The following is a 19,186-nucleotide window of genomic DNA, read 5'->3' on the forward strand; positions in this document are numbered from 1 at the left end:
TTACAATAAGTACCATCCAGATATTCTGGGCAAAATACAGAATCTGATAGTATAATTAAAGTCCATCATAAGTATATACTATGTGATTAATATTTCCTCATTTTCGCATGCTTAGTTTTGCAGCTAAATAACACTCCCACAGTCCAGCATTTATTGGCAAATGTACATTATCTCAGCAGTCAGAGAATCCTATCACCACAGTCGACACAGTGTGGTTTGTGTTAGCACAATAAATCAATCCATGTTTCACACTGCAGCCACTGTACTCCTGTAATCAAGCTCCCCTGCTTTACAGCTACCTCAAGTATGTCAGGATAGGGTAGACAGGGCAAAAAAAAAGTTACTGGAGTAATGACAAACCTGCAGGTTCACAGTTAGCTCAGATGTCTGCAGCAGCATTGCATATGTGAAGTACTAATTTTATTTTACTCCACATCAGTTCAGTTCTGCTCCCTGTTCCACATAAGTTATGCTTTTATCTTACCCCATCAGCCCACATTTGAAGTCAGAGTTCAGTCTTCTCTACTAATCAATCCTGCTGCAGAGGAAAGACATGTGGAGAGGACTCTAGGTAGGATGCGCTGTTGTGTTGGAAAAGATCTATAAAAACTGCTTTCTACAGTTCTTCAGAAATGAGGAGAAGAGGCAAGGGGACTCAGTGCATGCCCGTATAGAAAAAGGGAAGATGTGCTGGAATAATCTGGCAGAAGTAGTCTCAACACCTGTATTGAGATGCAGCAGTACAGGAGACTACCGTGGTTTCTTGTACAAAAAAGCCAAAACACTGCATGAAAATATATGGATGACGAAGTACTGGTCTTCAAGCAATCCCATGTGTTTAAACTGATTCCACTTTGTTGAGGCTATTTAAAGCAGACAGGGCATTCTACCTGAAGGTTCTCTTAAGGCTCCTGGGCATAATATTAACAGGTAAATCTGTGTCCAACAGCCAAATTATCCCTGGTCCTAGGAACCAGTCTGCAACACATGAGGGCACAGCCCAGGGGCTCTGATCACTCAGTCTGCTGAAAAGAAAGGCAAGACTCTTCTACCCTCTTCATGCAATAACAACTCTCTCTCATATTCAGTAGAACATCTTGGAGACAGTCTGGTTCGTGCATACAGTCTGCCTTGGAAAGAAGAGCCAAACCTATGAAAGAAGCGCCCAGCCTATGCCCACCTAGCAAGGTGAAGGCAGACTCAGAAAGACATGAAATTCCCAGAGTCCCACTGGCTGTGTTTGTGCTGTCTGTCCATACTGCTGCCCGTGGCTCGGGTGCCAAGCACATTTGCTGCTCAGGATCAGTCAGAGAAGTTTCTCAGGTGATGGACCCCAGAGTAGTGCTTGGATCCTCTGCTGCCTAATTCAGACCAACACCACAAGCAGGGACTTGTGTCTGCTCAGACAAATACATTCTGGTTCTCCATCCTGAGAGGCTTCACAACCTGACTAAGCTACTGATTTGTTTACTGCTTTCTTCACCAAGAGAGGAATGTATCTGTTAAAAAGGGTACATGGCATATTTTAAAGACAAATCTGACCAGCTGCAGGGGAAAAAAAAAAAAAGAAAGAAGAAAAAAAAAAAAAAAAAAAAAAAAAAAAAAAAAAAAAAAAAGTTGTCTTCATGGTTATCAGTCCAAGTGATAGTGCACATCTCCCTTTCAATGATCATTTTTGACTGATTTCTGAGGATGCAGGTGGCCAGCTCCTCACAAGGAAAAAGATTAATAATTTTAGTTGATAGCTTTTCCAGGAGAGCATAGCAAAGATTAATGGTATCTGAATTTTTTTTAAGCTAGCTTCACACTTAGCTCCTATTTGACACAAACAGGACACACCATAAACTGCTCATACAAGGTCTACTCATTTCAACACAAAATTAAATAAATATGACTGAATTTAAAACTAATTTATTTCTTTTCAGGAATGCAAAACCAAAGAAAGATTTATTTAGCTTCCATGGAGATAAAAACCAAACAACAAACCTAAATGAATGAAAGAATTGCAACAGAGCTGGCATTCACATTGCCATAACCAAGACATTCTAATAAAAATACAGTGCAGAAGTTAGCAAATCAAAACACGTAATGAGAAAAAAAAAATCATAGTGAGAAAATCTAGAAGTTGTAATATTGATGTTTAAGAAAGGCCAATAGTACACAATGATATATACAATTCCAGGGTTCAAAGATGATGATAAAACTCACAAGAATCACTAGCAACTTTCTCCAATCCTTTGTAGCTCACAGCAGAAATATATTGATCTTTTCATTTAAATACTATAATTTCCTGTCTCAGAAATCTAAAAAAGGCATTAGGGAAACTGAAGGTAGTAAATTTGTAAAAGCCTGTGCTCTGGGATTTTTCTAAAGCTCACAGGCTGGATTAATTCCCACATAAATAGAAGGAAGTGTTAAACATTTTCCCCCCTTTTCTAGTGAAAGCTTTCTCCTCATCTTTTTTTTGAAAGAGGATAATTTTTTGTACTGGGTATTTTTAATAAATGATACTTAAAGTATCTGTTGCCAGTACATCAATATGAATGTACAGGCCTACCTCTCCTATTCTCTGACTCATAGGAATTTGGGATATTAGAATCACAGGGAAAAGAAACAACTTTTTGAAAGATAATTTCACTGACATTAATATTGAAATACCTATTTCTTTTTGAGCACATCAGAAAAAGACACTCCACATATATCTGACAAAGTAATTGATATATTCTTACTGGTTATCCAAGAATCAATATATCTTTTTGGTTATGCAGCAGAAATCATCAAATCCCTGGAACAGGGAGTGTCATGAAATGATGAGGATCTATAGGATCTATATATTTTTTAATTAAATTTAAGTCTATTAAATTTAAATAATATGCCAATCTTGATTAAAAGGCAATCTCCCTCAGGGATAAGGACTTCCATTAGTAATATACTTTTACTTGTGCAGTGAGGAGATTACAAGGAATTTAAACAAACATAGATTGATTTTTGTGGGAAGAGGGTGCCCTCTATTCTTTACCATGAACATTCATGCTATGTTAGGGTGCTACTACACCTAGCAAATCCTTTGTCTAATTAAATTTTCTAGAGTTTCCTTTGTTTCATAAAGGTATCTTTGTCAAAAATGATCACCATCAAAACACATACATTCTTTTTGATCTTTGAAAAGTGTATCTTACCCTTAATATCATGCTTTTATCAGATATAGATAACTAAGAGGAGAAATGTGTATGAGATTGCTAGAACTCCTGAGAGACTAATTTCTTTCAGCATTTCTTAAATTCTCTTTACTATTTTTCCATACAGTTTTACATAAAACAAGTTCATTAACATAGCGCCAATGCGCAATTCCTCTTCAAATGGGGATTTTTGAGCCTCAAAATAACAATTAGGAAAGTAGAGACCAAAGAAATACACATAGCAGAGAAAACCTTGTCAGCTGGCTAAATCTGACCAATGGTCTATTTTCCAGTGCTTCAGAATCATCAGTACCATACACATGGTGATTTATTAATTTACTTTGCTATTGGTCAAAAGAGGAAAAGTGTCTTGTCCCGCAAGGTATTAGCCCAGACTCTCAGTTTACGTTGCCTACTGTTAAAATGGCTACAGGGAATTTAAACACCTATCTAATGGGCTGCCTTTTCATTCGCTTGCAAACTGCAAACATCAGCTCCAGTAACAGTTTCAGATTTCTGACATCTGTGAACCAGAGAAAGCTGAAGAACTATAGGGTAATAGCGCAATACCAGTAGTGTGCAGCTTATGTAACATCCAAGTCTGCATTTTAAATAAAAGGAATATCACACAGCAGTCAAAGGCATAACAACAGAAAGACCTTGGTCTTACCCTTTGTTTTCAAGTCGTTTAATACCTTTGATTCCACGGGCAGTTTATCGCTCACTAGTTTTATCTCAATATTTCGGGACGCCAGTTCAAGCAATTTTTCAAAAAGACGCTGACCCTGGGAAGAACATTAAACGAAAGCAGAAGCTTTTAGACACAGAACTGATCAAACTGCATGTCAACAAATTTAAAAAGCACGTTAAAACAAAAACATTATAAACAACATCTGAGTAATATTCCTAGAGATGATTAAACCTGCCCTAAAGATTTGCAACTCAAATTAATTTTCTTGGAGAAATACTGTTCTGAAGGCCAAAAAGGTTTCTTGCTTTTCCCAGATTGAGTAATACTGACAAGGGGACAGGTGTCAGGCAGAAAATAAAGTTTCCAGGGGTTTTATGCAGTGTAAGCACATTTTGACATTAACTTTCTTCTAAATAATCACAGTCTGTTGACTTATTATTAAGAGCTCAAGGATAACAGTTTATTACATTTTTTTCTGTACTGAGTGATACTTTTGCAAGTGGTTCTAGCCATAGTACAACATATTCCCAAGTAGCTGCATGCTCATCTTTAGATGAGCTATACCAAGGAGGAAAAAAATATCTATTTTTTGTGCATTTACTTTTTATGCTGCTGTAATATTTTATTATTTCTAACACAGAAAAATAAAATTCATATTGAGCTGGATACATGGCAAAATAGAAATGAAGATTTTTGTTTCATGTGAAAAATAGAATTTAAATCACCAGGTTTCTCCATATCCTAGAAACAAACAAGAAGTAAAACTACTGATTGTAATGTAAATGGTTAAATTTTAGGCTTAATATTTTAAATTAAATAAAAAAGTTTAGCAACATCCAACTAGACCACATAAAGAGTAAACTGTTCAACGTATCACTACTGTGTTGTCGCTACAATTACACCAGAGCTCACTTCCTTGCTGCTATTCTAACTTAGTACTGCAGACACCATTTTCAATTATCAGTCCAATTTAGAAAGACCTTGGGCTTATGCACCTGACAAAATTCTTACCCTACCTACACAGTTCACTTTAGATTCAATGTAATGTTTGCCCCAAGGTAAACCGGAAACAAAAAAAGCAAGAGCTATACATAACTTCCAAACAAACAGGTAGAAGACAAAGCTCTTCACAAAACCATGCTACATAATTCTCCGTACAAAGTAAAAATCTTAAAAGGATCTTTCAACTCAACAAAAATGACCAAACCAAGAACAGTTTGGGATGATACAATATGATGCAGCGTGGGCCAACAAAACCTCAGACAAAAGCCCTCCACACAGACTGAAAACCCATTAGCAGCAGACTGTGGAAAGCCTAGAAATTTGCCCTATAATTGCCTAGTCAGATTGATAGTTTGACCCTTGCTGGGATTTAAGCATTACACAGGCACAGAAGGTAGTGCTTCCCCTGTCTAAAGTACAGACCTATTTTTTAATATTCATTTATTTTGAATATATGTGGCAAAATAAAAGTACCCATCCCCCTTATTATAAAATTATAGCTTTCTCAAAATTACGAATCAGCCAGAGGCTGCAATGGAAACAGAACTACTGTTTGTTTTAATTTTGTAAAATATGCCTGCTTGCTCACCCAAATTCATAGCATAGCTCCCTGCTCATCCCAGGGCTCACAAGAACTTAGCAGTGAACACAATGGTGCCACAGTGAAAGCATTAAAGAATAGCTAACAGAACAGGAAAACAAAAACATTCTTTACATGAAGTTCCAAATGCTCCTTATACTCAGATTCAGCATTTCTCAAGGTGACTAGGTGGATCCATATATAAGAAATGCCCTCCATGATTTTAACTCCCACACCCAAGAGCCCTGAGTTGCTGTGTAAGTCAAGGAGTGGCTTTCCCTCACATATCTCATCAAGCTAAAAAAAAAATCCTTAATTCTTACACCAGAGATTGTGTTGTGTCTTTTTAAGAAGAGCTGATGTTACAGGTAATGTAAGAATTAATGAGATAGGAGTGAGGAGGAGATGGATGCTTCATAAAGAGTTATGCAGCTACTCCAGCATGATTCTGGGGGAGCAGAGGTGCTCTGACCTGTGTACCTGGGTGTCCTGCTCCAACCAAGAGGGTTTCTCATGCAAGTGCTACAGTCTGGCACTGCTAGACTTTAACCAAATCTGGAAACAGCCCTCCATGCCCTGCTGTCTGCTGAATTCCCAATCCCTGCTTTGCCCCATCCCCCAGCTACCCCAAAGCATCAGGATCCCGTATGTCAGAGCTCAGCCAGCCTTTGGATCTGCTTCAGATGGGTCCCCCAACTGGAAACACCAGCACTTTTGGTTTTCATTAGCTACATCTTTGCAAAAGTGAGTTGGGAAAATCAAGGATTAAAAGGTTTACATTATGCATATTAACTAATATACATATTAGCTACTCAGGTTCTCTGTGCTGATTCCATTTACTAGGTAGACAGATAAGCAGTTTTTGTTTAGGTTATCTCTAATAACTGATTTTGTATAGAAGCACAGCAGAAAGCTCTAGCATAAAAAAATAAAAATGGAAAATGCATTCATAAACTGGATGGAAAATGTTTATCATTACCAGTACAAATTACTGCATTAGCTCTTCTGATAAAGAAATGCTTAGAAAGTTAATGTCTAGAACTGATAAAATGAATGGCTTCAGGGGATGGTTCCTAATTATGTTTCCCTATGGTAGCTATTTTTAGATATTATTGTAACTTCTACCTGCAGGAGATTATATTTACATAGGACTTATAAAAGCTTTGACAGAAAAGACCGGACTTCCTGTATTTATTGTAGTTTTGACAAAAAAGGACTTGGTAGCACCTCCTGAGTCTGCCTTTATGTTCGTATGCCCTGATGCAACCAATATTGCTGTCTCCTACACGCCATGCTGCCACTGAACAGCCCATCCTATGGGTTAATATATTGCTTGGAGTTCAGCCCTGCATTCCAATGAAACTATCTCCTCTGAAAATGCATCTCTTTTCCCATCAGGGACACCACAGCTATTCATTTAAGGTATTTTTTTTCTAATTATGTGTATAAATGGTAAAATCTCAAATTGATTCAATATTGAAAGCACCTCTAAGTAGTGATAGTTAAAAATAGGAGTGCGCTCACCACAAATTTGTGTTTATCCAGGTACATAAAAACCACCACCCATGACAAAATTGGAAAGAATTCCCTTTGTCTCACCTCTTACTGCATCATTCCTCAGCAGGCATTCATACCCTCACCAACTTGCTTCTCAAAGCAGATACATACTCCAGCAAACAGGGTTGCTAGAAATTCTTCCCACACTGCTGAAGAACCTAGACTTCTTCCCCATTAATATTAAATTGAAACCCAGTTTCTACACTTTCTGACATGTTTACTAGCAATTTTACAGGTTTGTTCTATGGAAAGGAAAAAAGATTGGGACAAAAGGTCTGAAATGCTTTGTTACTGCTGTCAGAACATTTGAAATGCTTCTGCTGAATACAAACCCTTATGCTGTCATTCAGACCACATTCCCTTTGTGAGACAATACCAGGCTGCTGCACGACTACGTGACAGTGATCAGAAGCATTTCTATAAACCCAGCTTGCGAAGACTGAGGAATAGGAACAGCCAAGTGCTATAAAACTCTGGCTGCCTTATAGCAATATCTGCATTTTACAAACAATACCACCAGGAATCTGCTTATCCTGGTAAAATATTCTCTTACACTTTTTGCTGGGCTGTTTGAAAAAAAACTCACCAAAGGTGACAAAATAGAATGTAAAAGTATTTATCACATGAAAAAATTTACTTTCACATGGCAGCTTTAAACTATCGTAAATCTCAAACATCAGTTCCAACTGTACCTGCAACAGAAAACTGGTGAATTAAAAAAATCCCCAAAGTTGTCATTACCAAAAGGTCCTGAAATTTCCCCTAAAGCAATTTATTGGCAGACTCTAGACAGGCTGATTGTAGCCTGGCTGATTTCCCTTGTCTGCTCTTATCTCTATCAGCACATGTTCCTCGTAAGAAATAAAATGGGGAGATACAAACATGAAAATGCTGGTATTTACTGGAGGACTGTCAAATTGCATTATTGTACTCTTCAGTAACATACAGTCATAACATACATCTACATACTGTAGATGCTTACAGTTTAGAAAATGCTTATCTTTTCAATCCCACAAAAAAAGCCCACCCTGGTTATTTCATAGACTTTTCTTCTGGTTTTTTTAATATAAAATTTTACTATTTTTTTCCAAGTTTTCCCTCTGTGTATATTTCTAAAACATCACTAAAAGCCATAGCATGCTGGCTGAAACCAATAGAGCAAATAAATCAAGAAATCACAACTTTTACTGCTACTATTTACTACAGAGCAAAGAAACTTAAATGCTTTCCTCAATTCTTCTAACCAAACAGCTAATTCAAAGGAATGGAATATGCTTTCATTTTAAAAACTCTCATTAAATTTATTTTCTATGCCTCAGTCAATACCAGAGAAACATCACTACCTGAAGAGGAGAGATGTTTATGTTAAGAAGAGCTTATAGATCTCCATGGCTGATCCTATCCAATTTCCACTGGGGGCTGATAGATTAGGAGAAATCCTCTTTTTATTTATTTGTTTTAAAAATAATTTTCAAGGAAGGGAACTTAAGCTCTTGCACTAACATTTGTTCTACCAAACAAATCACTTAAGCTCCTCAGGGCAATGACTGTGTGAGTGACTCATAACTCCTCATAAGAGATTCATTGCAAAGCTGGACAGCTGCCTTACATGAGACAGAGCATCAAATGGACAGGGGATTTCTCCCATCAAGCCATTTTGGAGATTGCACAGTAGGTTAGTGAATAAAATCAAAAGTATCTATTTTTTATGTGATACTTGTAAAAAATCAAATGCAGAGCTACCTCTGATCACCTTATATTTATCCAAATATTCATCCAGGGACAACTGCGTCATATGCATGGCAATACCAATAAGCCATGAGAGCATTGATTCTGATTTGTGAAAAGCAAACTGGAGTTTGTGAAGGACTTGCTGGAAATCTAAAAGGTCATTCTAAATTAAAGTTTCAAAACAAAATACGAGCCAGAGGAAATGAACTGTGAAAACTGTAAACTGGCATGATCTTGTATTCTCCTCTCTCTTTTCACTGAGAATGAATCAAAAGCCGTCCCCAAAAAGAAATGCTTCCATTTTCCTCTAATAAACATCAGATTGCCACAGGAAGAGTCACATACCCACATTCCACTAAAGCCTCAATGCTTTTATATGACAACTACCCTGCTATCTTGAAAACACCCATATGACAATACAAACTCACCAAAATATGTGGATTTTTTCTGAATGAGAAAAGCAGTGTAGAGAGAACTCACTATTTTGCCAAGTAAATATTTGTTTACTTGACTGCTTTATCTGTTGAAGCACAGAAAAACTGTCTCATCATGCGTCTGTCTTTAGAGAATCCAATTTAGCAAAACTCATCATCTCAGATGTCTGAGCGTGGCTGTTGTGACCTGGAGAGCTCAGTCAGCAATGAATGTTTATTTAGATTTCTAACAGCAAAGTGCAAACAAGCAAGAGCCAAGGACACTGGGTAACATACCCACCAAAAAAAAGAAAAACCCCGCCAACCCCCCTCCCAAAACAAAACAAAACAAAAAACCAGACAAAAAAAACCAACCAAAAAAACCAACCAAAAAAACCCCACCCACACACCAAAAAAAAAAACCCACAGCAGGAAGTTCTGCAATTTTACATATGCAAATGTATACGTATATATATGTCCAATATATATTTTGACAAGATAGACAATATATATACATACAGAAGACACACACATATATATCTATATCTATGTGTCCGTGCATGTATGCATGTAACTACACAGATGTAGGTAGAGAATGGAATTAAACTTTGTAACTAATTGAGAAAAACAAATCTAGCCAACTCTGCTTTTCCCCTTCAAAAACCTATGTCTGTTCAAGTGATCTTGTGGAAAACCTTGCTCTCCAATGTGGCTTGAATATTCACAAAATGGAAATTGCTAATTATAGAGCAGGATGTGGGTCCGTATGGAAAATGGTTATGTTCTTATTTTCTGAAAACCAAAATTTCAAGGGGCAACCAGAACTGATTCACTAAGTACTGTAGTACCTGGGAGTTTTGCATCTCAGCCCCTTACCCTTCATAATGCTTCTGCTATGATGGGCAAATTTCCCAAAACTCAAATTGTAAATACTTTAGGACACTGGACTTACTCTTCCAATAATTACTAGATTACAGTTATCGAAGATCCTCTGAAATTTCCCATTCACTTCACTGACTGGAGAAAGCAGATGTAACAGTGTAAGTTTTCTCCCTTCCTTTTCACAGCATGAGCTTTGTGTACACTCTCTGGGCCAGCAATCAGCTAAGAAACACTGCCTCTTGGCAAATTTTTAGCAATCAGACTGGCCAATAACAATATAGTGTTTTAGCATGAATAGACAACCTTGACAGAAAGATGTATCAGCTGTTCAGCCCACACTGCTGTACAAATGAGAAAATGACTGGAATATTAATTGCCTTTAAACAGAAGTAATTACTCATTTTTGTAAGACTACTAGCAGGCAGAAAAAGATAGCTAGAATGGAATGTTATGAAAAATGATTCGTTTTCCTGACTTTACCTGTTTAATTTTTCTGGCTTTTATTTGAGGACAAAAGAACAAATCCACTTCTTAGATGTCTCTTCTTCCTTTCCCTGCTGAGCAGTATCTTACAGTTTCTACTTTGCAATGCGAATGTGGAAATGGGAATGGATTTGATGCTTAACTACGAGAATCCTAATTTCAGTTTTGCTATCTTTTGTCCTCTGTTTGGGATTTGTTAGGCTCTGCCAGTTTTGAAGCAGATGACATGCTAATTTTTTTTCAGAAAAAATATTTTTGAAAGATTCATGCACATATCAATTCATGCACATCCTAGAAACATCTAAGGCACTATCTCCTTGAATTCATCTACTTGAATGACAGTACATGGGTTTGAAGCTACCTAGGCAATAAATTCAAATAAAACTTAGCTGCATAATTACATTGTGAAAAGAGTCAATATTTTGATATTCCATGAATTTATTCACAAACCACATTCCAATATTTATAAGCATTCTAAAATGAGGTGTTTGCATGACATTTTCTATTCACCTGCTCACCTTGTATTTTCAGTATTTTAAGTAGGCATGTAGCAAACATTCTGAAGAAAAGTTCATGTATGCTGCTCAACTAGGCTACTGTCTATTTCAAAAGAAGCAGAATATATTTGGTTAGAATACCAGGATTTGCCTATCATCTAACAAAAGGCATTTTTTACTGCACAGCATCAACAGAACTAGAAAGGAAAGCCAAGAGTTTATGCCATGGCATAACAGAGTTGATTCCTTACAGTTACCTGGCTGTCATTTTAGCCCCATTTCGTGTCAGATGAGTGGCTCCTTTCAGCAAACAATCTACCTAGTGGAAAAGAGGAGATACTCTCAGCCTATCCCTTCTTTGATATCTTAGCTTCACAAGTGATGCTAAATGGAAACCTTTCCTGACCATATTTCTAAGAGGATTGCTCTCAAGAATGAAATGTTTGTTGGCACAGCATCACTGCGCATGTCTGCCTTATTCACTATGATTTATGATTTTTCACACTGTTCTTAATTGCAGAAACCTTGAACACTGCTTCCTCCCAAGATTAATTTTGAAAAGCTATGAATCATCTGATACGATATTGTTCTTTGTAAGAATCTATCCATCTATTTGGCTGGAGAATTAATCCACATGTTTGCTTTTCTATTTCATCAGTAGCACCAAATAGAAAATAATAGTATAGATTTATGAATATTCCCAAACAGGTGGATGTCCTGACAGCTTTCCTAAGGTTACACAATGACTTTCTTTCCTAAGATGGAAGTGCTATGAGTATATGTTGAATGTTACCTAGTCCAAGCACACCGCTGCTCTCAGAAACTTTCGTATTGGCAGGAAAAGCCCCATAAGAAAATTATTTTTTTAGACTATCCAAACAAACTGTTTTAGTTCTGTAAAATTAATAGTTTGACAATAAGAACAGACTGTTAAGGTCCCACTCTTTTGTTAGGCTAGAACATACCTGGCATGCAGATGGATGACTGTGATTGAGGTCCCACTGGGAAGATACTATGTCAACAGACTTTTCAGCCATATTAAGCAAATTCATCCAGCCTTGGAAAAGAGACAAATGGGATGGTGCACTGTCTGAATAGTTGATCCCTTCAGGAATATTTTCCACGAGAGCAACCCTGAGAATAGATAAGGAAAAAATAACCACTTAACAAAAGCACTTTTTTTTATTAGAAGGTTCCAAATTGTAAAGAACTTCAAGTTTTGGGCCTGGCGTTCAGCATCTGCTCCCAGAGGCTCTCAGAAGTTTGCCACCCTGCAACTCTCTCTGAAGCATCTGACTGTCATGCTCCACACCTCCCAGAACAATGAAGTGCAGAAGAGACCTACTGCTAATGCAGCAAGGACAATTAAGATTTCAAAGCTCTGCAAAATAAGATTTCACGGGGAAGAGGTTACTTCTTACAACACAGCAAGTGGGAATCCATCCTTAAGGTGAGGATGGGAAGAATCAAACAATCTCCTCTTGCTTTGCCACTCTCATCTCTGAATATCTTTTCTTCTCTCTAAAGAATGTGGCAAGATGTACACTCTGGCATTCTCTTAGGTCTGCTTTTATAGCTGACATTTTATTACACTGCCATCTCTACATATGAATTCTCCCTTTCCAACTGCTCTAAGCTACCCATTTTTTTCTGCTTTTGTTTATCTATGTAAAGCTCTAACTGGGACCCAGTGGTTAAAAAAAGAACTATGACCTTTTAGTTTCTTGCTCTCTTTGGAAAGCTCTTTGATCTTACTATCTATCTTACAGCATTCAAAACATTTTCAGATTAGAGTACATAAATTTATAGGGATACAATCACACCCAGGAAGCCAAACAAGCATTGTAATAAACTGTCAGCTTAAAACATGCACCTCTGCTTCAGAGAAATTATGTGTTTGTTCAGCACACCACGTCACTGCTAGATTTCCTCAAACTGCAGCAGGTAAAACTTCTTTCTACACTCAGTAGAGGAATTTTAAAATGAAATAAAGTCAAACAAGTTCTTCAATTCTGTCTTTAGGTAAAGAGAATAAATTTTCATATAAATGCCCCCAACATCTGCCACTTCTACTGTGAATGATACAAACCAGATGTAGGAAAGCTGTAACAGGAACTCAGAGAACACTCCTCTATTATATACAAGTACATCAAGCATTTCCACACTGTTTTTGTACTTGTCAGTAGTGTTAATTATCAACTCCAGCAATATGAATGTAATTTGTAAACTTTAAGTAAATGATTACAAAATTCCATGGTAAAAAAGAATTGTACATGTTTTGACTCTTAGAAAAACAGATTAGTGCATATCTTCTATTAATTCAATTCATCCTAGAGGATTCACATGGAAACTTTTACAGCTATTTCAGAATATCAAGCATGTCTGTGAAGTGAACCCATTAAAAGACTGAAGATTAGTACTCTTAAACAATGTTAAGAAAACCCAGCAAGAATTGTGATAAAGTAAACCCTTGGTCATTATCACACGCTCAATCTCCCGTCCTGGCAAAAAATCCCACCACCCAAACCAGGACAGGCACAGCTCCTCCTGTATATTCTCTTATTCCCCCAAATCTGTCAAACAACACAGGTATCACTAAGCTGCAATCACCAATGACACTCTCCACAACTTAGTTTGAGCACACCATTCTATTAATTAACATTAAACTTAGCTACATTGCAGTAATGGAGTAGGAAATCAGCAAATAAGCTGTAAAATGTTCAAAACACAACTAGATTTTTAAAATGTCTTTAAAGTATATTTTATTATAAAGCATTCTACCTCATTTACAAACTTTCTGAAATAACTAGTGCTTTAAAAATTGAGTGCCATTTTAAAAACATTTAAAAATAAACTATTTTACTCAAACATTCAGGAGTCTAGGCTTACTTTTGCCAATAATCCTGTTATAGAACTTTATAAAACTTTGGTTAGATCCCTTGGAAGCCCAGCTTGCTCTTTTTCAATAGTTAGCAGAACTAATCATATTGCACCTCTTAGCATGCCCGTTTCCAGAACTTTTTTATGGAGGGTTGTAGGCTGGCCACCTTCAAAGAGCAAGAAATTGAAGCTGAGAAGATAAAAGTGAGCTCTACAAGGACATGAAATCCTCCTCATGATCCAGTTGCAAAGATCAGAACAGAATGCACCTCTTTCTGAAATGTTCCATCCCCAACTCAATCGTGCCTAGATACAAGAAAGGGTTATTCTGAATATTCTTCAAAGATATCCTTAATATCAAATAATTAGTAAAAAATAATGTCAAATGCAGTTCTGATTTAGCTAGAATTTAAAAGTACACATCACTCCCTTGAACAAGTAGAGACCAAAATTTCCCAGCATTAGTATTTTGCCTGACATACACCATGTTTTCTAGTGGAACCCATGCAAATGAATTACACAGGAGCCCACAAAATAACTGAGAGTACTGAATCTGTCACAGTCACTTCCAGTGGCTTTTAGCAGTGTTTCCTATAGGCTCTACTGAACTTGTGTCTCACTGGAAAGCATTAGCTTAACTTCCACTTCTCCTGGCTTTCTCTGGCAAGTTGAGAGCTGCCAAAAACCTAACCCCACCACAGAAGGGATAAGACGATCTGGAGTTCATGTAGCTCAACCCTCCTTGTCAAAGGAGAGCCAATGCCAGCACGTTGATCAGGACACTATCCAGTCAGGTTTTTGCATATCTCCAGTATCTCCAAACCCAAAACTCACCATATTTGAGATAATGGACCTGACCCAGCCAAGCACATACATGTTCATTTCTGACTTCACATTACATAGGTGTGCATTAAGCTAAAATGCAGGAAGAGTTGTGGGTCATTGCTGTTCACATACACTTTCTTACAGATACCATCAAGATATGCACAAAAGCTGGCCTCTTCCTCATTTGCCATGGGTTAAAAGCTTTTACCTTTTCAAAGAAAGCAACAAGGAAAATTTACTGGGCAATAAGGAATTCAACTCCTCCTAAAAGGGCCCTTGTCAAGGACAAGGTGCCTCTTGGCAAGGAGGTTTGTCCTGACTATTGGAATGAACTTTCTTTTCACTGGGAGAACATCTCCCAACTTTTAAATATGCATTGCATTCACCAGGCTATGGCACCGGCACTAAATAACACACATGACTGCACAGCTCCTGCCATGGTATAATTTGGGCTTGGGTGTCCAGTAGAAGCCAAATGCATTCCAGTTAACAAAACTGTTATTCAGAACAGTCACTATTTGGTAATATTTTTCCAGCTCTTCTGTTTTACCAAATAGCAAGTACGGGGAAGTGGTCACAGCAACAAACCTGAGTCCAAGGAGGGTTTGCACAATGCTGTCAGGCACATGATGTGATTCTTGGGAAGTCCTGGGCAGGGCCAGGGGCTGGACTCAATGATCCTGATGGAGCCCTTCCAACTCATCACTTTATATGACTCTACTTTGTATTGTTTAGCAAAAAAAAAAAAAAAAAAAAAAAAAAAAAAAAGACATTTCACCTGGCTAAGGCACTAAACTGCATTGTTTGCAGTTTAGATTTCTCTTTAATAATGAATTGAATCTGTCATAAACTTCCAATGTTAAAATCCAACACCAGGCTCAGAAGTAATATAAAAAGCCAAGCACCAAGTGTTTATACTAAGTGATTTTGTCTTTATAATATTCCCTTTTTGTTTGGCACAATAACAAAGTTCCAGTGCTTAGTCAAGATGAGTTTTGTTAAAACTTCTGTTCAAAAATTTGACTTTGCAATCTCCAATTCCATCAATAAAAGCTAAATTCAGCTTTCAGTTTTGTTCCAATATGACCCACAAAGAGGTCCCTCAAATATGGTATTACAAAAACCTCCAGGAGAGAAGGTCATTCACAGACCTTGAGGAAAGTTAGACATAGTGACAGAATTTATTCTGCAAAAATGGCATATTAACAAAGCAAAACACAAATGTACCATGGTGATTAAAACAGACTTTTCCTATCCTGAAAATCATTAGCAGATAACCTTACACCTGTTGAATGAAGTTATCATTCCCCAGTCTGATTTCCTGGTGTGCTATTTCACCTGATAATGCCAACATATGTTTTTGTCTCTTCAGTTTTACGGCTGAAAATGTAAAAAACTACCTCTCACAGACTGAGAAAGTAATGTCATACCATTTCTGTGAAGCTAGGCAGAGAGACAAGAGTAAGAGTGAGATCAAAGCTCCTCTTGGCTAACAGCAATGGGGCAATAGAATGGTATTTAAGGCCTACCACAGAATAGACCATGACCTCAATAATACTCTTCTGAGCTCAGCTATGACTTGCATTTAGCAATTCCAAGTGAATTCTGTACCCAGTAAAGGATTCTTCTCCATCTTTGACAGTTCTTTGGTCAGAAAGCAAGAAGGTTTGCTTCTGATCTCGCACCCATTTGTTCCTCAGAAGGAAACAGAGCTTCTTAATTTAGCACATGGGTTAATTAGAGTTGAGAGGGTTAGGACAGTGAAAATAGGCACATGCTATATGTCTATCTCCTGAAAAAATTTGGGGCTATTGGCAGAAATTTATAGCTCTGTCAGAAAATTTAGCTCTAACAATTCTACTAGTATAAAAGGATTTTTTTTTTATGTTTCACACCATATTAAAACAAACTCTGGAATGTTATTCATGTCTCAATCCAGAGATGTTAAGCTGTCCTGCACCTAATGCACACATTTTGAGAGATTTCCTAAACAGAGGCTGTGAAATTCTGTGAATACCATCTGTGACTGGACTCAGAAGACACAGGCCTCTTCAGCCAAATGAGTGGCTTGATCCTTTTAAACATGCAGCTGCAGAAGATGGCTGTGGCACAAGATTGGGAATAAAAAGCCATGCCAACTTCAAGTATTCACTAAAGTCCAGCCTTAAGCACACCGGTTAATTCCTGTAATTAGAAATTATACCTTTCCCCTTCTATGGCTGCCTCTTCTTTGCACTTAGTTTCTTTTAATTTTTTTCTTACTGGTCCACAGAAGCGATTGAAGTATAATAGCTATATTTCAAAACATATGTTAACTCCTCATCACTTAGGCCTTTTTATATTTTTTGTAATCAACTTGAAGATCACTTTGTTATTGCTGTGCCCACATAATTGCTTTTGTGCCCACTCATCACGATGTCTAGAAGACAAATACAGCACAGGGACATGCACAGCACATCCATTAATCTCAGCAGATTCTATGTCCCACATTCTCGGTTGGTACAATATAGAAAATAAGACTTTCAGTCAGCACTTATGTCAGTGGAACAATACTGTTTTTACCAGTTAAAGATTAGACTCAGTTCTCTAGGTCTATAGAACAGATAACTAGAAGTACTCCCTGAATACCTCTTTGGATTGTCCCATGGATTCTTATGTACGAAAAGGATGATACCCTCCCTCTGACACCATCATCTTCAGAAGAATGTACCAATAACAAAGTCCTGCTGTGATGAATAACACAGTATCTGTGTCGTAACACACCGTAAGTACAAAAGTTTCAAAAGAAGGATCCACTAACCAGATTCACCAGTCATCCAAGGTTTAAACCTGTGAAGGATTTCTAATTAAACACATTTTAAGTGATAAAATGAAGTTTTCACAGTTGCATTTCAGATGCAGCTTTCAGTTCCCAAAGACAAAACTGCATGCAAAAGATGGAAAGAATTGACCAGATGTTTCACAATGTCACTTCCACCTACTGGGGACAGTATTTCCCTGGTGTCAAAGCAAATCTGAACCTTAGTCAGAAATTCAATCCAGCCTGCCAAGATGATTTTAATACTGGAACCAGGATAGCGGTCATGTAAAGTATCAAATGAAAAAGGAGCATGAGAAAGAATGAATAGCAAACATTAAAGATCTTCATTTATTTTACTGACATGACTGATATTTGCCTCAGTTCAAAAAAACATAAAGTACAATGAGCCTTAAGCAGCCTTAGGACTTTTCACATGGTTTGTGCAGACTTCTGATTTCCTATGAATTATGCAGAAAAGTTCACTCAATACTGATCTTTTTCCTACAGTTTAACATGTCCAGGTGCATACCAAAATAATCCTTACTAACTGCCCTTTGCTCTCTAAATGCTGAAACAAGGACGTTGAAATAAGATTGTTGTTTCCATTGTGTAAAAGTATTCGGCATCATTAGGACTCAATAAAAAACCCTCATAGAAGAAGAAAAAAAAAATTAGAATCTAATTGAAAGGGACAGACAAAATATGTATACAGACCCTTTTTGAATAAAATACTGTGGTTTTGCCTCAGGCTTCTAGGTCTGTTATGTCATGCCTGAACCACAGCATTAACATCGCTGCTTGAGAACACCTAAATAAATTACATATTTTTAAATTATTTCAAAAGCAAATTAACTTGTCTAATTGTTAAAGTCTACATATACAAGTAAAATAAATCTGAGAACTAGAAATCACTGATAAGTTTCAAAAACTCAGACTCTGAAATCTCTCTCTAACTGGTAGAATTATCATCATAAGAATGCAGAGAAACAAAGAAATCTTTAGTTGACTGAATTAACTTTTAATTTACTGAGAAGACAGGATGTAGAGTTTAGTCTTCTAGACTTCAGTCTGCATTTCTCACCAATTCAGTAAAAGAAGATTTTTCACAGGTGCTGAACATACAAATCGCAGAACAATTTATCCTCTTTTTTCTATCTTCTGTAACTATTTATATTCATAAAGATCAAACAGATAAAGACCTAATATGCCAGAATGTATAAATACTTTATGGAATAATTATAAATATTGCATTGTTTAAGACTTAGACAGAATTTTTTTGACACCAGCTAAGGAAAATTACATTATGAAGCTGAGCAGCTAAGACATCAAACCAGAAACAAGCATAGCTACATTTAATAAAGACAAGGGTAAAAATACAATAAAGCTAAAACTTTTATAATAGAGGTCTTGTGTTGCTCTTAATTTCAATTCTGTATATAAATTCATGGAGAATAAAAGAACTCAATACCTGAAATTAACAACAGATAAGCACAGACTTAGTTAATGCTGGTTTGACTGGAAAATCGCTACACTATTCCAACACTATGCTTTATTGTCCCAGCTTTCCCATCTTCATCTATGAGAATCAGTGCCTTATTCCATGAGGGAAGAATTACTTGCTATAGTGACAACCAGCGCTGCAATAGTCACAACTACATCTGAATTT

At 36.9% G+C, this 19,186-nt stretch overlaps 1 protein-coding gene across 10 annotated transcripts in view; it reads right to left on the reverse strand.

Moving 5' to 3' along the window:
- The window catches only part of PLD5 (phospholipase D family member 5), a 172,873-nt gene that overhangs the window by 49,973 nt on the left and 103,714 nt on the right, over positions 1-19,186 (reverse strand). For all 10 annotated transcript variants that reach the window (XM_040059552.2, XM_040059553.2, XM_058419905.1 and 7 more), the window contains 2 exons: positions 11,981-12,149; positions 3,850-3,964 (listed from right to left, as the gene is read on the reverse strand). In XM_040059552.2, the coding sequence (XP_039915486.1) occupies positions 3,850-3,964; positions 11,981-12,149 (284 nt within the window). The remainder of the gene's footprint in view (positions 1-3,849; positions 3,965-11,980; positions 12,150-19,186) is intronic.

This window comes from Hirundo rustica, chromosome 3 (assembly GCF_015227805.2).
Source record: "Hirundo rustica isolate bHirRus1 chromosome 3, bHirRus1.pri.v3, whole genome shotgun sequence".
In the NCBI taxonomy this organism is placed as follows: Eukaryota; Metazoa; Chordata; class Aves; order Passeriformes; family Hirundinidae; genus Hirundo; species Hirundo rustica.